The sequence below is a fragment of the Perissodus microlepis genome, chromosome 15, assembly GCF_051167445.1.
Source record: "Perissodus microlepis isolate ML-2025 ecotype Zambia chromosome 15, ASM5116744v1, whole genome shotgun sequence".
NCBI classification, from domain to species: Eukaryota; Metazoa; Chordata; class Actinopteri; order Cichliformes; family Cichlidae; genus Perissodus; species Perissodus microlepis.
Genome location: NC_140475.1, coordinates 24,705,028 through 24,722,376, shown reverse-complemented (window position 1 = coordinate 24,722,376; position 17,349 = coordinate 24,705,028). Strand labels below are relative to the sequence as shown.

The 17,349-nt window shown below is 42.9% G+C and overlaps 1 protein-coding gene across 3 annotated transcripts in view; it reads right to left on the bottom strand.

The window, feature by feature from the left end:
* vta1 (vesicle (multivesicular body) trafficking 1) overlaps nucleotides 1-15,289 on the bottom strand; it is a 54,446-nt gene extending 39,157 nt beyond the window's left edge. For all 3 annotated transcript variants that reach the window (XM_084952457.1, XM_084952458.1, XM_084952459.1), the window contains exons 1-2: nucleotides 15,092-15,289; nucleotides 1,860-1,954 (exon numbers count right to left, since the gene is read on the bottom strand). In XM_084952457.1, the coding sequence (XP_084808583.1) occupies nucleotides 1,860-1,954; nucleotides 15,092-15,182 (186 nt within the window). In that variant the 5' untranslated portion in view covers nucleotides 15,183-15,289. The remainder of the gene's footprint in view (nucleotides 1-1,859; nucleotides 1,955-15,091) is intronic.
* Nucleotides 15,290-17,349: the final 2,060 nt, after the last annotated feature.

Here is a 17,349-nt window from a genome sequence, read left to right as displayed (position 1 = left end):
TAACGAGGGTCAGTAACTTAAATGACGCTTAAATCCGACATTCTCCTGTCCTTGTACACACTTCAGGTTCAGAGCGCAGTGGCAGGAAATGGGGAAAAGGTTTACGTCTTATTGTGCACAACATGACATTCATTTTAGAAACCATGTACCCATCAGAGTCAAAAATAAGGCTAAAGCGGCGCATATTTCAGGATGGTTTCCTTAGATCCATACTTCACTCACCACATCTGCTTTTGAGAAAAATACAACAACAGCTAAAATGCCAAGTTCAAGGAAAAGTTCAAGGACTTTAGATACCAGTGTGTGACATCACATTATCTACAGCCATCTTTTATGTACAGTCTATGGCTTAAACCCTGAAACCACCTTTAAAACAATACAGGCTCAGAAATAACAGGCTCAGGCTCGTTGCGTGAAATGGCACAGAACTTACTAATGAAAGTGTTCGTAGTTCATACATATATGGACAAATTGAAGGAAAACTTGAAGTAGTATGACATTACCTGGCCTGCAAAGTATATCTGCTAACAGACCTTTTGAAGGCTTTACTGCATTACTTATGATATCTTGCTGCCCAGCAGTGCATGTGACCTGTAGGGGGCACTCTGGGGTCACTGGGACCCCAGCAGTATTTTAACCTCTCCGAGGAGAGAAACCTCAAACCTCTGAGAGGACCTTATGCAGTGAGTGCAGCCTCTGATAACCAACAGGTAAATGTCAAGCCTTTTAGAGGGCTGCGTTGTGTGTGTGTGTGTGTGTGTGTGTGTGTGTGTGTGTGTGTGTGTGTGTGTATTCATATCTTTGTGGGGACCAAAGATTTAAAGTTTACTATACTTCTGGGGACCAAAATCCTGGTTTGAAGGCATTTTTGAGACTCATAATGTGGTTTTAGTGTCAGGGTTACAGTTAGGTTATGTTTATGTTAGGTTTAGGATGAGGGTTAGGTTTAGGCGTTCTTTTTTCATGGTTAGGGTTAGGGTACGGGGCTAGGGAAAGCATTATGTCAATTAGATGTCCCCACAACATAGTAATACCTGACGTGTGTGTGTTTTCTAAGAAAAGAGCCATTCAGCCGTGTGCTGCTGAGGTAGAGGCGGTGTACAGGCAGCAGTGCAGCCAGCGTCACAGCACTCGGAGCAGGAGTAACGAGGCTGTCGACTGGACCGTGCAACTCAGCAGAGGTCATTGTTCTTCACGTAACACGTTACTTAAAATCTGATGTATATGAAATCCAACAAGATTCTTATCAACCCTCGAGATACTTCTATTCATATCTCTTATTAATTTACTAAACCTGAGCTGTACAGCAGGGGCAGACAAAAGCTCCTCAGACGTCCTCTATGAGCCTCGGTTTCTTACAGATAAATAAAAATAAACCGGGCTGATTTAGTCTGGCAGATTTTCTCGATGCAAAGCTTAAACTTCAGTATAAAATAAATAAATAAATAATCCCAATGAAAGTATGAGCTGCAGCCTGCATGGCCTCGAGGCCTGCACAGAAACCAGGGACCCCCAAGCCCGTCTGTCCTCTCCACAGAGGGAGAGGGAGTCCAGAAAAATCAAGAGCATGATTATGAAACAAATGCAATGACCATCTCATCTGCATGTTTTTGTTCTCTTAATCACTTGAAGTCAAAAGCAGGAATGAAAATCAGACCCAGCGAACAGACCCAAATTAATCTTTCTCATTTAAACGCAGTCAGCAAGCTCCTGAAATACTGAAGTTCCTGGTTTGAGATGATTAAGCTAATGCGCTTCATTTACTCATTATTCAACGTGACACAATCAGCAAGAGAGAACTAAACAGGAAAAAGGGTCCGCACTGAAGGAGGATCAGGACTAAAGTGAATCCGACTCACCGTCTCCAGCTGGTCCATGAGTTTGACCAGGAACTTTCGGCACTCGGGTGTTTTGCTGTCCAGCTTCATGCCCGTCTGCATGGCGTAGAGTCGACCTGCGGGAGAGCACGGGGAGGAGATAAAAAAAATTAAACAAGTCTGTTCTTCCACAGCTTCGCTCACACAAGACTCGACACAGAGTCCTCCTCATTAAAGTTTCACACAAGAGCTGCTGAAGATGTTTTCTTCTCTTCCAGGAGGAAGAGGGAAAGATTTCCACCTGAGACGAAGCAGGCCTGTGTGGACACACTCATGATCCCTCACCTGTCAATTATTTCTATTCTTCTCTAACATGATGTAACCTCACACCTGAGCAGCAGCACCGGCCCTGCAGGGATGACCTCCAGAAAAACTCTAATTCCAGTCCAAGTTCTCTAATTTTCCAGAAATTATAAAGCTAGTCAGAAAAAAGCTGCTGGTATGATAAAGTGTTTTCATATTACTGTAACGGAGGTCAGGGAGGGCTCGTGTTTCTGTGATGTACCTGCAGCTTTTTCCTCAGTGTTCAAAAACTGTTATATGAATATTACAGATATGCATTTACTGAATGTATCTGCTGGTATAGGGACAGTAAATCCAATGTTATTTGAGCCAGAATAATACACAAAACATTCATGAGGAGTGATACAACCTGAACTCCACGTTCAACACCACAGACTATATTTAAAAGATGGTTTGTGAAGTCTTGTTGGGCAATGAAGAGACACTTGCTCACACAGTCTATGCTCACAACACAAACCTCAGTTAGAAAGCAGACTGAGAATGATGTGCACAGCTGTCATGAATATCTGGATATTTCTCCAAAACAGCTCAAATATGAAGCAGACTTCAGCGTGCTCTTCATGCACATGTCCCTCTGCACCCGTGGGTTCATCGGAGGCTTAACACATTTTCAAAAACTGAAAAGAGCTCCCCATCAACAATACACACACACACACACACACACACACACACATTCACGCACACACAGAATTCAGCTGTTTGTTGTGTGGGTATCCAGGTTTCAGTTCAGGGGTGTGGCTCGTACACCTGAAGTCCGTCACCGTGCTTCGGTTCGCCTCGTGGCTACACAAACCATGACTTTACACCCCGTTAGAGAGTTTGTGTTTGTAAAAGTTTTATGGAACCATGCTGATGCCTTCCTGTAGATTCTGGGCTGAACTGCACTGCAGGCTCATCTCTGTGTGAATCAGCCCGGGGTTTGTTAACCAGATGGATGGTGCACTGTGTGTGATCGCTGTGCGTGCACACAGCTGCTGTCTGGACCCATGTTAAAAATGATTGTCTTTAACTAAACTGAGAGACACTTTGAAGAGCGACCCTTCGCCACCGGTTGGAGCCTGAAATAGGAGGAAGCGCACACGGCTTCCTCCTCCATCAGCAGGAAATACAGACGCTGTGTCTGCAGGATAAACACCTCACAGTCGTCCTAAACCGGCAGCAGAAAGGCTTTTCACACTCTGCTCACTCTCACACATTCACAGGTATGTTGGAGTAAAAACCTCCACCTGTGCTGACAAGCATGCAGACATTCCTCAAATCATCTCTAATCCACAGCTCTCTGTGTGTGTGTACACTTGTAGTGCAACAGGCACAGTGAGCAGACTCTGCGCTGCACTATCAGCGCAGGGTGAAGCGGCCCCAGAGTTCCTTCTCTGCGAGGATTACCTCAGCAGATTGTGCTGTTTGTGTGGAGGCGGAGTGCGGCATGCAGCACAGAGCGATGAGATCAGTGCGGATTTCACCCTTTGCTGAAATTCTCTCTTTTGAACGTGGACCTCATTTTGGAACATGGAACCTTGTCGTGTTCTAGAAATCAACGGTTTTATTAAAAATTACCAACGTTTCAAATAATAAGTAATCTCTGTGAGCCACGTGCTCAGGTTGTAGGGCATCGCAGCCCCACCCACCTGCTGTTAAAACCTTCTGTCTGTGAGGGGCAGCCAATCAGAAGACAGCTGGCATAAAGGTGGAGGAGCCAAAACTGCTTGTTTCAGGAAGATGAGTGACTGCAGTAATGCAGTATCACATAAATAAAGATTACTGTAAATTGTAAATGATGCAGAGCTACTCTAGTAGAAGAATATAGAGCTGAAAGCATGTGGAATGGTGCACGGTAAGAAATCTGAGTAACTAATTATAATTATGTTTATAATTTAGTTCATTAATTGAACAAAACTCAAAGGTTGCAACTTATCCAGAAATAGGCTGTTGGTCTGTTTTATGCCTTTAATTTGAAAATCTCCGGATTTTAGTTTGTTGGTCAGACACAGCCGACATGACATGAGCTGGAAACATTAATAAACATTAAAACATAACTAAATAAAATTCCACCTGCTGATATTGCTCCCACAATTACTCTATACTTATTGTACGTTATCTGAAACATGCACAGGCTGTGCTCAGAGCGTCTGCTGCAGCGGAGAGAGAAAGCCTGAATATTAAGCAGTATTCCAGCGTGGACGGTCGGGCCTGTCGAGTTACCAGGAGACCATAAACATCGTGTTGTACTCTGCATATATTTGAGTAATCCGTTTCCACCTCATGTTTGAGTCACAGCCCTGCGCAGCATCAGCAGAACAATGGCCCATTTCACAGCAGCAGAATGGCGGGGAGCCTCTGTCCAGCTGCCAAGGCCAGAAGCACTCAGTGTTTCCAAAGAGCAGCACCAGTGTGACACGCATGTACGCATGTACGCATGAACCAGAGCGCAGCAAGCCACACAGACAGCGGGTCCTCCAGCAGACTGACAAAGGAAGGCTTTGTGTCATCGCGCTGTACAACACAACCCAACACAGTTAGACTGCAGATACACACACACACAACCAGTGCTGGAGCCCCCTTGTGGTGAATGAAGGTGCAGTTTGTTTCTGCATAGGAATCATTTTTCATTAATTTGTATTTTGTTCAGTTTATTCTTCCCACCCTGAAAACTACATGTAAGCATCAACAGCTCTCTGCAGCCCAGTAAAGGACAGCAGCTACCAATGTCACTGCAACACATAAATAGTAGTTTGTTTTAAAATTAAAAACACTCAGAATTAAACAAAACATCTGAATTTGATAAATTACATTAAATTATATTTAATTCCATCTTTAAACCAGCAGTGTAGACTTCAGCTGCACAGATATCAGCACACAGGAGGACTTTAACTGATCTCAGTGACCTGCATTCATCTTACAGGAAATAAATCATCCACATCAGCTACCAGACATTTTAAACCAGGCATCGCAGGTTAAACCTTCGATGCCCCTCCGGTCTGCAAAAAGCTGCAAAAGCCTGAAAGCACGCCAGTTGGGACACATCCTCTGAGGAGACGATGGCTTCAAGTGTTAAAACCTGTCAGGCTTTTGTTTCCTGCGATTATAGGGTCTCTGATGAGCTTCCCTCTCTGCTGGCTCCCCCAAAAATAAGTAGGGTCCAAAAAATGCTTTTAGCTACGGCGTTTGTTTTTCAGAGGTGATAAGCTTCAGTGGAAGGGCTGCTGCTGCCAGCTCACGCAGAGGAAAAAGTTAAAGTGCTGTAAAGTCTGTGAGAAAGGATGTGCACTGAAGGTGTTAGACGAAACACTGAACGCTGAACAAATGCAGTGAAAAAGCAAGAAGCTGCATTTCCAGAAAGTTCAGCTCGTGACTGGCAGCAGCGCAGCTTTCTGACTTCTATCTACGTCTCTGAGGACTCTGATATCGGTCTAATTTGCCTCTCTGTGTGCGTGGAGGTGAGCTGGATGCAGGGACTGTGGGCAGAGAGCATCTTCGGGATGGAACAGCGAGCCTCTCGGCCATTGGTGCCTGACGGGATGGTTTACTGCTGATTTGTTATGACAGTGCATTCATTGGGTTGCACAGCACATAACTGAGCACGTCAACACCAGTCAGTAAGATGTGAGCCACATCAGGTTGACCTGTGATGTGCTGCCCAAGTTTTCTGCAGAGGCTTCTACAGCAGAGATTTCACGTGTACAGACACTAAACTCTGCTCTGTCAACACAGCAGTTTCCCCAATTTCCTCGTTTATCTCTTGGCGTGACAGTGACTGTTGTAAGAAAATATATTTAGCAGTGAATAATTAACCCTCCTGTAATGGTGCTGGCAGGACGCCGCCACCGCCTCGATGCAATTTTTGACATTCTGTGCCAATGTGAATGTGGGCCAGAGCAGTCTCTGTCTCATATGAATGACAAGGACTTCATTATGGAGAATAGCTGAGTCGCTCTGTGTGTGTGTGTGTGTGTGTGTGTGTGTGTGTGTGTGTGTGTGTGTGTGTGTGTGTGTGTGTGTGTGTGTGTGTGTTCGTTCAGTGTGACCAGAAGACAATCGAGGCCCACAGAGTGAACACACTGCCACAGATTCTGGAGGTTCATTCCAGCACAACATGCTGTAAAGCGTGACTGCAACGCTTACAGATAAGATGAAGCTCGAACACAGAAACCAAGCAACTTATGAAAAATGCCAAAGATAACATAGTTTGAAGGCATAAAATTTAATTTTTGCACCAACAAAGCGATTCCCAAAGAGCTGTTAGCTGAAAACTTGACACACCACACAGTGTGCAGTGTGTCATCTACGAATATGTTCCAGTAAATCACTGCATATGAAAAATGCCACCCATTACCCATTTTCCTGCAAAATGTAAAGAAGGGTGTAGCTCAAGACTGTACTGTATAACACCCTCAGTTTTATCTAAATGTAAGACAAGAAAATTACAACATCCAGGATTTTATTCTTTAGAGACAAGGCTGCAGTTTAACTGGCTTCACAGATAGACCATCTGCATAGCAATGAGCTTTTGAACGATACTGCCTCAAGGAAGCATGTACAATGTAAATGCAGTTGGTCCCAGCACTCCATGACTAACTTCTATGTGTGAAGAAGAAGCCACATTTACATGTACAAATAATGTTACCAAGCAGTAGAGTTGGCTAGCTAGCTTTAACTTGGCTGCGTGGCATGAATCCAGTGATGGTTTGGTAACGTTAGCTGATGAAGTGATGCGAATATGGTCACATCGCTTTATCAGATCAGCACTGGAATGATTTAGCTGACCTTATCCACTCAGGACAATATAGTGACAGCGTGTAATTCACAGAGGTAAGCTTGAATCAGGTTACATCAGCCAGGAGAATCACACCTCACAGTCTCTGATGTCAACGGTAATTTTCCTCAGAACTTTCCATTTCACCAGATGGCTTCATTTGTTAAAACTTTAGGGAAAGTTGGTGGGAGCCAGAACCAGTCACACACTGTTCTGTGTGAACTTAGTTGGAAACTAAGACTAAGTTATAAATCTCTAGTGAGGTCATGTCTTGTACTACAGTAAGGGTCATTAAGAAAACCTAGACCACTGTCACCACACTCGTATCATTCCCTTCATGCTGAAGAGATAATCATCACGTTCAGCTGCAAACTCTGAAATCGTGTAATTATAGCCAGCATGTGGACGCAGCAATGGCTGAACTGGCACAGTCTGCCACTGTGCCCACTTCCCAGGCAGTCCAAACTAATTACATGGTAGGTCTTATTCTTTCTAAATGTTTTAAAGCTCGGCGGGGAGAGGATGGAGGATTGAGTGTGATACGTAACGGACCCAGTTTCCATCAGGTTACTCAGCAAAGTCCTGTTTATCAGAATCCAATCATTCTGAGGAAGCCAAATAATCACAGCCAATCAGTGCAGTAATGAATAAAACAGTGAATTAAAAAAAAAAATTCAAGTTAAAAAAAACAGCTGCATGCATGTTTGGATATTACATACAAATAAAAGGAGGCGTGTGTTCCCCTCCCGCAGACAGAGGGATGGTACCTGTGTTCACCCTCTCCTCGTTTATAACGTCGACAGTCCAATCAGTGTGAAACGGCATTTGTAACGCAGCCAAGTGCTGTCGGCCGGGGGAGCTGCAGGTGAATTACGTGGCTTCATTACAGCTAAACAAATCATGGCGTTGACTCAAACCTCCATTGATTGGCCTGTTCTGGGGTGGAGGTGAGGTGAAATATTGCCTGGCATTAGCTGGCTAATTTAGATGGACCTGCTGATGTGGAGCTGAGGCTGAGTGATGGTAAACGCACTAGCGGTCAGACAAAAAGGACGGAAATAAATCTCTGCAAGCCCTGGCCTCATCAGACCCACATGATGGACGGCTTCCCTGATGAGTTATTTGTGAAGTTCTGCATGTTCAGATGTTTGCTCGCTGAAAATATACTCTGCACTGCCAGTCATAACGCCTCAAAGCACCTCGAAGAAGCACACCTTTACTTTGGTACAATTATGTGAATAACACAGACACGCACACACACACCCTCTCTTTCTGTTGGAGACAACTGTCAGATTTCCAATTTATTGTAATATTTATTCCTTCCCCTGGAAGGCCAGATTTGCAACCATCTGTTAGCCAATTAGCAGCAGTTTTCAATTTGTTTCAGTGATTGAGAAAAAGAACCCGTCAGAGAAAAGAAGAAGCAGCATTATCACCTTAGTGTGAGCGGAGGTGGGGAGTAAATTATGTTTACTTCAGGGATGCACGCTTATAAAAGTCTAATTAAAAGTCTGATTTTGTCACTTGTTAACAGGAATGACTGATACGAGGACCAAAATGCAACTTGAAGCCATCAATGTGGCAGATAAGAGCTGCAGTTCCTCTAATGGCCACTTGATGCTTCAAAAGTGAGGCAGTCTCCATAGACATGTTCATATTTCCATACTTTGTTTTCAGCCTGATACAAAATGGTTTTGGTCTTTACAGCTGCATGACAACAATACACGCAGGTTAATGTTTTAATGCAGAAAATTATGGATGCAACCACTTTGATGGGGGTGCCTTTTAGAGCCCATGAAATCATTTTTTCTCATATGTCTTTTATCAGCTCTGTGTCTGTGTGATGCACTGAGTGTTTTTCCCCACCTGGCCAACTGGTCCAACAGTCAGTCTCAAACCAGCTGCCCTGTTAATGCTAAAGCAGTATTTCTACCTCAGTATCGTCCCTGTAGATAGGGCTGTGCGATATGACCAAAATCTCATATCCCGATATAAGAATTCTATCGTCCCGATAACGATATAAATCACAAAAATGTTTGAGTCTAAGGTTTATTTTTTAGCACCTGGCGGCTCTTTTTTAATTCTCATCCGTAAATAATCTGCTCTTTCACGTGATTCAGTTTATTTTGTCTCAACAGGATCTTGAGCTTTATTGTGAAAGGTTTATGTGGAACATAAACAAGCGGACACACGATGGTTTTACCGTCGTTGTGGCTAATGACAACGCATAAAAACAGGCGCTTGTCCGTCCGTAGTGTGGTTATATTAAATATAAGAGAAAGAGAGAACTTTAAGAAATTAATATAGCCACTACAGTGACCATCAAAACGATGAAAAAATATTGCCGTAAACAGTTTATTTTGCGACACCACGAAACAAACTATAGCGTAAAATGAAACGATAGACGTTTTTATATCGTCATCCGATATATATCGTTATATCGAACAGCCCTACCTGTAGAGGGAGTTGGAGTAAAATCAGTTCAGCTCACAGTAAATCTGAGTCAGAGACAACGGGCAGGCTGCTGGCCCAAAGAACAAGAGCCAGGCCGAAGACTGAAACACGAGCGACGGGCTGTAAATGTGGATTTCTTCACCAAGTTTCGCCTTCAGCAGATTCTGACGGTGACAGCTGAGAGTCTCATTCACAGTCTGCAGCGCAGTGAAGGTGATGAAATCCTGCGTTATCGAGTCGCAGCTTTAGTCTTTTTCACCACCTGCTGCTCATCTCTGGAATTTTTCTCGCTCTTTTCCAGTGTTTTCCGCTTGGCTGGTGTTGCTGTGTTTTCCTGCAGGAATGAATAGAGTCCTGGAAGACTCTTGTGTCAGTTCTTTTATTAAATTCAACTGTTTTTCACTCCTCTTACTGGCGGTTTGGCAGAGTTTGCAGTGCACTTTTGTTGAGGTCACTTAACCAAGCATCTCCAACCAGTTCACATTTCTCATGTATGGGTTTCTGATCACTGAAGCCAATAACCAATACAATAGAGTCATTTTTAAACTTTAGAACTGGTAGCCATATTTGTTGGGTGGAAATGTCTCTATGTCCCTTTCTCTGTGACTCGGATGACTTTTCTGGCTCAGTTGCTAGTTTCAGGTCACACTGACTTTTAAAAAAAGGATCAAGAAGGATGATTGTCCATGACAGGTTTTTGGTGTACAGTTTCAGTCAGATCCATCCATTTCAAAATACCAGCATAGTGACAGCTAACATGCTCATCTCAAGGTATCAAAGCCTTCATAATGTCACTAACCAAAGAGTGACATCAGGGTAAAACCTGCAAGCATGCCTGGTAGGAACTGTACACTGATTCTGAATGATCTGATTCAGTGCAGTCGACCAGTTTAATTGTAGACCTCGCAGACCCCTATAAAGGCTGACAAGTGTTGTTGTTTTTTTGTTTTTGTTTTTTTTTACATATTTCAAAGCTTCCTTCTGGCATTTCCTTTTTTCCTGCTACCAAAAACATGCACCCAACTCCAGACATGGCCGACATCTGTTATTCCAGCTCTAGTGTTATTGCTCCCATAATCAGTATACATGAGCATTAACCTATAAGCCTTGCTTCACTCATCACGTCACATCTTATTCTTAAAAACATCTTCTTGCTAATATGGTGACGAAACACACTCATAGTCCACTGCTCCCCATCCCTTAAACACACACACGTTCCCTGTTAAAGTTAGTGTACAACCTGCCCCTCCCTCTCTCTCTCTCCCTCTGAGGCCCAGACACATGGTGCTGCTGACCTCCAGTGGTCTGACTGGGTCACTGGTCCAGCACACATCCACACTGACGGGGCCACCTTTCACACCACAAACACACACTGAGTGCAGGCAGCTTGGGCTATTCACCTTCACCGTCCTCGGACGTGTCCGTCATGTTTATCTCTCCGCATCAACTTGAGTGATAAAAGGCTGCTGTTGTTGCTTTCAGATACAGTTAAACTACTTATCTGTTCCGTCAGTCATGTTCCCAACATAAGCAGTATAAAATCCATTAAGCACTCGACCAGAGGACACACACATCACTGACAGGTAAGTGGGCTCCAAATACAGGCTCACACCTGAACTGCAGACCACACCCACAGCTGTACCTGCTGATAAACAACCACAAGCAACAACTCTAAGAAAAAATATTGCATGATTAATATCAGAATCAGAATCAGAGAGACTTTATTTATCCCCAAGGGATAAATAAAGTCCCTTGGGGATAAATAAAGTCTGTATAGCCTGTAACTATTTTCAATTACAAAAAAACTGTTTTTTGTTTTCTCAAACTATGGATCTGATATCTTACTACATTTTAATGGTTGTCTGCTGAAACCAGACTTATTTTATACCCATATTTTAGGTCCTGTAGGGTATCCAGAGGACATGCAGGGCCAAAGATGGTGTCTCATAGTCCAAATTTTCCCCCAAGAGATCGTCTGGTAGAACATTCTTCTAGTGTTCACAGGGTTTTGTTTTTAGGCTGTTTGCACTGCACAGAGCAGCTCGCAGCAAAGAGACCAAGGACGCAAAAAAAAAAACAAAGAAAAAAAAAAAGAATAAAACAGACTGGAGAGGTGAGTCAATTTAATCGTCTAATATGAGCAGCAGCAAAGTGTTTTTCACGTGCCATGGACAGAGGCGGCGCTCTGCAAATTAATAACCAGAAACAGCACAAAGAGCGCCGCCACCCCCAAGGAACGATAATGACCGTCCCTGGGAGGTACGGAGGGGCTTCTTCTTCACAAACACCTGAGAAACAGGCCTCCTTCACCTCAAACAGACAGAACAGCACATCACTGTTTTCAGCACTGAGAATATGTTTCCATGCACACGCATATCATTAAGCTCGTTTAGTCCACCTCCCAGCATCACCCTCACACTCACCCATCTGCAGCCAATCAGTGATGGGCTGAGGCTGAGAGAGGCTTACCAAAAAAAAATTTTGGTGCTCACTGTGACTTTTTCCTTGTTCTGAAATAAAAGTCTAGTAAAAGGGTCAGTGTTTGGACCCGCCGGGGGAGCTTCAGAGTGACAGAATAAAAATAGCAGCAGCGCTGAAGTATTTCACTTTCACAAAAAGATGACAGGTGGGTGAAAAATCAGCCAAATTTAAAAGAGGAAAATCTGGTTTGATGATGGCGGCGGATCGCCTGCCATCATTTTGAGCTCAGCCACACACGCCATCGTGTACATCCACAGGCTGGTAAAGGTGAGCAAACACAGGTTCAACACAGAGCAAAGCATGCCTTGAAAACAGTGATGACCATGACCGTCCCATTTCCCGTTCTGCCTGTTTGAAGCAAAACGAGCTTTTTAAAGCTGCAGCCACATTATGAAGATGTGGCCTAACAGCTGTTTCCCAGAAGCTTCACCTCAGCTGTCACAGGAAGCACACGTCTGTCCGTCTGCCTGTCAGTCAGTGGGCTCCTGGTTTTAATCTGACTCTCTTTTCCTGCGTTGATATACCTCTTCGTGTGCATCTCACTTACATCAGCTCAACTGGGTCAGACTCAGTCCCTGCTGTGCCCTCTGCATCACCAATCAGTCCTTTTACACACTCTGCCCTACTTAACAGGAAACAAGGCTGAGGACTGGGCACCTTTCGACCAAAACGTTATCTTTCAATAGAACATTTGAAATAATTTATGTGGACCGTTGATGACTGTGATGTGATATTGAGACCAACACTGACACAAAAAGGTGGATCAGACATCAGAGACAGTGGGACGATGCCTGTTAGCAAAGGATCAGCAGTCTGTAGGTGTGTCACGACAACAGTTTTCTGTGTGTGTCCAAACTGTGAGTGAGTAACAACAACACTTTGGTTTCTCTCTCTCTCTCACTCGTCTCTTCACCGATGCTGGTTTTGCTCGATCAGCGCAGATCAGCACCTTGAGCACACCTGAGAGCGGCCTCTGGTTGCCAGTACATCACAGGCCTAACACAGAGACGCAGAAAACCTCACATTCACGCCTACCTCCAGTTTAGAATCCTCCAGTTGGTGCTGTGGCATGAAAACCAAAGTACCAAAGAGAACCCAAGCAAGTACAGGGAGAACATACAAACAGCACACAGAAAGAACCCAGCAGGACGGGTTTGTGTGGTTTATGTTGTACGATTTTCAACATCTGTGATAGTGAAGGAGAGAAATGAATACTATAAATAATTATAAATTACTGTTAATAATGTCTTTGAGCCCTTCATCACACCTGCTTTTAATGTGCACAAAGTTAGTTGTACAAATCTGTGAAATGGCTGATTGCAAGGTGAATATACATCTAATAAATCGAAGCATACATAGTTCAGACTGATAAAAACATGTCAACACGACACTTTACATAATAAGGGAAATAACATTATATATATATATATATATATATATATATATAAAACTTACAAGACTAGCTCTTATTACTTGGTGGTTTCCTATTAAATGAAAAAAAAAAAAAACAGAATTTTGTGGAACAGCTTATCTGTTCTCAGAGTAAATATTGAACAAAAGTGTAGATATGATACGATCCCTGAAACTTAAGCATCATATTGGTTTAAATCACCAGGAAATATATGGAAGTTTTATGCAGTCACTTGACCAAACAACAAACCAAAAACCTGCAGTTTTTCTCTTTCATGACCATTAATACCCCCCAGGGCACTTTTACGTTGGTGTGGAATGAAAGACCGGGAGGCACTGGTGTTTGAGTAACATACTGTAGATGCTACTGTTACTGCCCGCTCATTAATCCAGGAAATCCCAGAGAGTAGACTATGTTCAGTCACAAGGATGAACAATGAAACGTTCCTTCCGCTGAAAATGAACAGAATCAACGTTTTGGGAATATTGGCTGGATGTTTTGCATCTCACCAGAAAGTCATCAGCCTAAATACATCGAAACACTCAGCTACGACACAGAAGCCAGTATCTCCCAGACACCAGGATTTGACGTAAATACGGTCAAATCACTGTCCATCAAATCAAGGTTTCAAAGGTTTTAAGCCATCTCATTAATTCAGAAGAAAAAAAAAAAAAAAAAACAGGCCAATTTTCATATTCTACTTGAGATTGGAGATACAAGCATTTTCTTGGAATTTCTGTCCTTGATTACAAAACTTTAAACAAGCTTTCTATTTTTTGTTTTTTTCTCTCTCCCATAATTTATTTATTTGTGTTTTGGCCTCATCCCTCTCCACTCACCCCCACCAATCAGTTCCAGTTCTGCTGGTGATATTTTCCTGTAAAATCTGAGTTCTTCTACACCACTATTGCCAAATGCTGCTTATAAAGGTTCATAAAATTATGGGATTAAAAATAATAATAATAATAATATTGTAGGTTCTTAATCTTGCCGTCTCAAGTGTCCTGACAAAACTGATGTTGTGGATTGGTGAGGTATACTGAATATATAACTTCTCATCACACGGCTGCATTACACTTCTGTAGAAAATACTGCCACTGTGTAAGGAAGGTGCGACTGGGTTTCAGCAGGTATGCACTGGTGTGAAACATAGTGACAGACTGGTAAAAAACTTATGAGTCATGTGGAGGTGAAGTATGCAGGCAGTGGGGTGGAGCCCATTGTTCACAGCTGACTGTGAAGGCTCATGACTCTGTGACACACAGCAGGACAAAGAAGAAGAAAAAAAACTAGCTGGACGAGGACTTCACGTCAGACTTTGAAGCAGCCCTGGAACGTTCTGGCCGGTACTTCCTGTCTGCTAACTCCAGACCTCACTGACAGCTAGCCAGGTACGGTTACCTGGACAGTTTCTGGGTTGTTCCAAACTTCAGCTAAATTTAGCAGGACGAAAGCAGAGCAGGTTTATAGCCTCACAGAACGGAAGCTGGAGGGCTTTCTTTATCTGAGTCAGTGAGGGGAACAGTTTATGAATTTCCCAAATGATCCCTGTTGCTAAGGGAACGTTAGGAGGCTAATGAAGTTGGAGCTGTCAGAGCTAACGCTGTGAGACGTTCAAAGAGCGGAGTGATTTAACGCCGCAGTTCGGCGACTCCTTGAACATCTCACACAATCTGTAAGGACTTTTACTGTAAACTTCCCCTCTGGATAAAACGCTTGGGTCCTAAGCTCAGGCGGCTGTCAGCTCTCAAGTAAACAAAGCTGTCATGCTAACAACAGTAGCTGCTAACGCCAATCAGAACACACACTTACAGTAATAAGTCACCACCGGGTCCCGTTTCTCGTGTTCCTGCGCGGTCCGCAGGTGGTGCTGGATGATTCTGAACTGAACCGGCAGAGCCATGGTGGAGTTAAAACCGATCCAGCGAGCTCGACCAAATCACCAGAATGGACTGTTGTTGTTAGCAAGAGTTCCTCCGTACTTCCGCGTGTTTGTCCAATAGGAGCGGCCGCCCAGACGGGACGATGACGTCACCATCTCGCTGAAGTATTGGGTGAGGGTTTGAATCTCAAGGTGTGGCTCATTAAACCAAAGAACTACAGGTGAAACTATGATATAATACATATTCTATGAGCCTGAATAAAAATATATTATTGGTGGAAGATGTCAAAGAATTTTGGACAACAATAAACTGAAGAAAACTAGCAATATAATCTCCAAAAGTTGATTCTGTTCATCTGGACGTAGCGTTTTGTGGGAGAAACGTTTCGTCACTCATCCAAGTGACTTCTTCAGTCTCCAAAACTGAAGAAGTCACTTGGATGAGTGACGAAACGTTTCTCCCACAAAACGCTACGTCCAGATGAACAGAATCAACTTTTGGAGATTTACTTTCCTGGATGATTGAGAATGCATCAAGACGTAGCAATATAATCATTTATTTACAATGTAAAGAAACAAATTAGGCATTTACATTTTGTCAGTCAAAATTGTCAGTTCAACCCATGAATTTACGTCACATTCATTTCAGTCTCAAGAAGTCTCTCTTGGTTTTACGCACATTTATATATTCACACACACACACACACACACACATACACACACACACACATATATATATATATATATATATATATATATATATATATATATATATATATATATGCATCAGTTGGGATCATAATTTCTTCATATTTTTTTTTAAATAAAAAAAAAGAAACGTGACACCAGACAGTGGCCACTGGAAGAAAGTCATGGCAAACGTGTGTTAAAAACAAGCTTTAGTTACTTGGCACAATTTGTGTGTGTGCATGTGTGTTAGACAGATTCAAAATAATAAAATCCATGTTTAAATTCTTTTTAATATTCCAATATTGTCCCAAAAATCAATCAAAACAAATGAATGTTAAAAAAGAATCAGCATAGTATTACACCTAGGATATTTGGACTGAGGTCAAGTTAAAGCCACAAACTGAGTCTGAATTCAGGCGATTGAGCCAAAGCATATTTGCAACAAAGCAAATGAAGTCTGATAATAAACGGTGTAAATCAAAGGGAACAATGATGTATTTCCAGGAAATTGGGTGGGCTTGGAGCAGAGAAGTCTGTTGCAGTGAGGGGAGTTTATGGGTAAAAACGAGAGCTTGGATCTGTTTGGTTCTTGTGGTCAAATGATCCTTTGACCTGGGAGGCTCAACAAAGAAACAGCATGACAGCTTCTCCGGGTTTCTCCCAAAGCCTGCCATGTGTTGACTTTATTGAGGCATGTCTGCTGGGTACCAGGTTTTCTTTGGTCCATATGCTGTTGTATGTTTAAATTTGGTGTGTTAAGCTTCATGCTGCCCAGTTCCCACCGAACCTTGAGCTGGACTGAAGTCCATGAGGTTTGGAAAGCTAATGTGGTCAGGGCTTTGGGTAATGAGGTCGTGAGAATCTGTTGGCTGACTGGTCGACTCTGGTCCAAGCCCACCCACTTCCTTGATGACTCAGTTTTGCACTTTTTGGCTCCGGTTATACTGTATTTTATTGTTTTTTTTATTCATGGGAACAGAGGAGCTTAGCTGCAAGGCTGCTGCACACAAACAGACTTTGAATCCAAATGTAGCTTGGATTTGGATGAGGCGGTAGTAATTGATGATGAACAAAGCTGTATTTATTATCTGCAGCCTCCCTGGATGCACTAAATATGTTCTGAACAGTCGGCATGCAGACTAGCAGGTAAAATTCTGGACACAAATCATGAACTTTTTGACTCTAGTGAGGCCGTAGTTTACAAAAGAACATCATGTTGTTTCGAGTAAGACGGTAACAATTCAGTTTGTAAACTCATAAGAAAATGTTTGGTGGGGTTACAAATCAAACCATCAGTGGGTTATTTTCTTTTGGACTAACGTGGACAGAAAAAAACTGCATGGTGAGAATCACCTTATTTGATTTGTCAAGTAAATTAAATGTGATGCAGCCACTGCTGCTGAAAGAGAAGGATGTCAGCGATCCACTTTCTTGTGGATCACTGACTACCCGGCAGGCCAGTGTGTGAGACTCTCTGATTTGGAGATGTACAGTACGG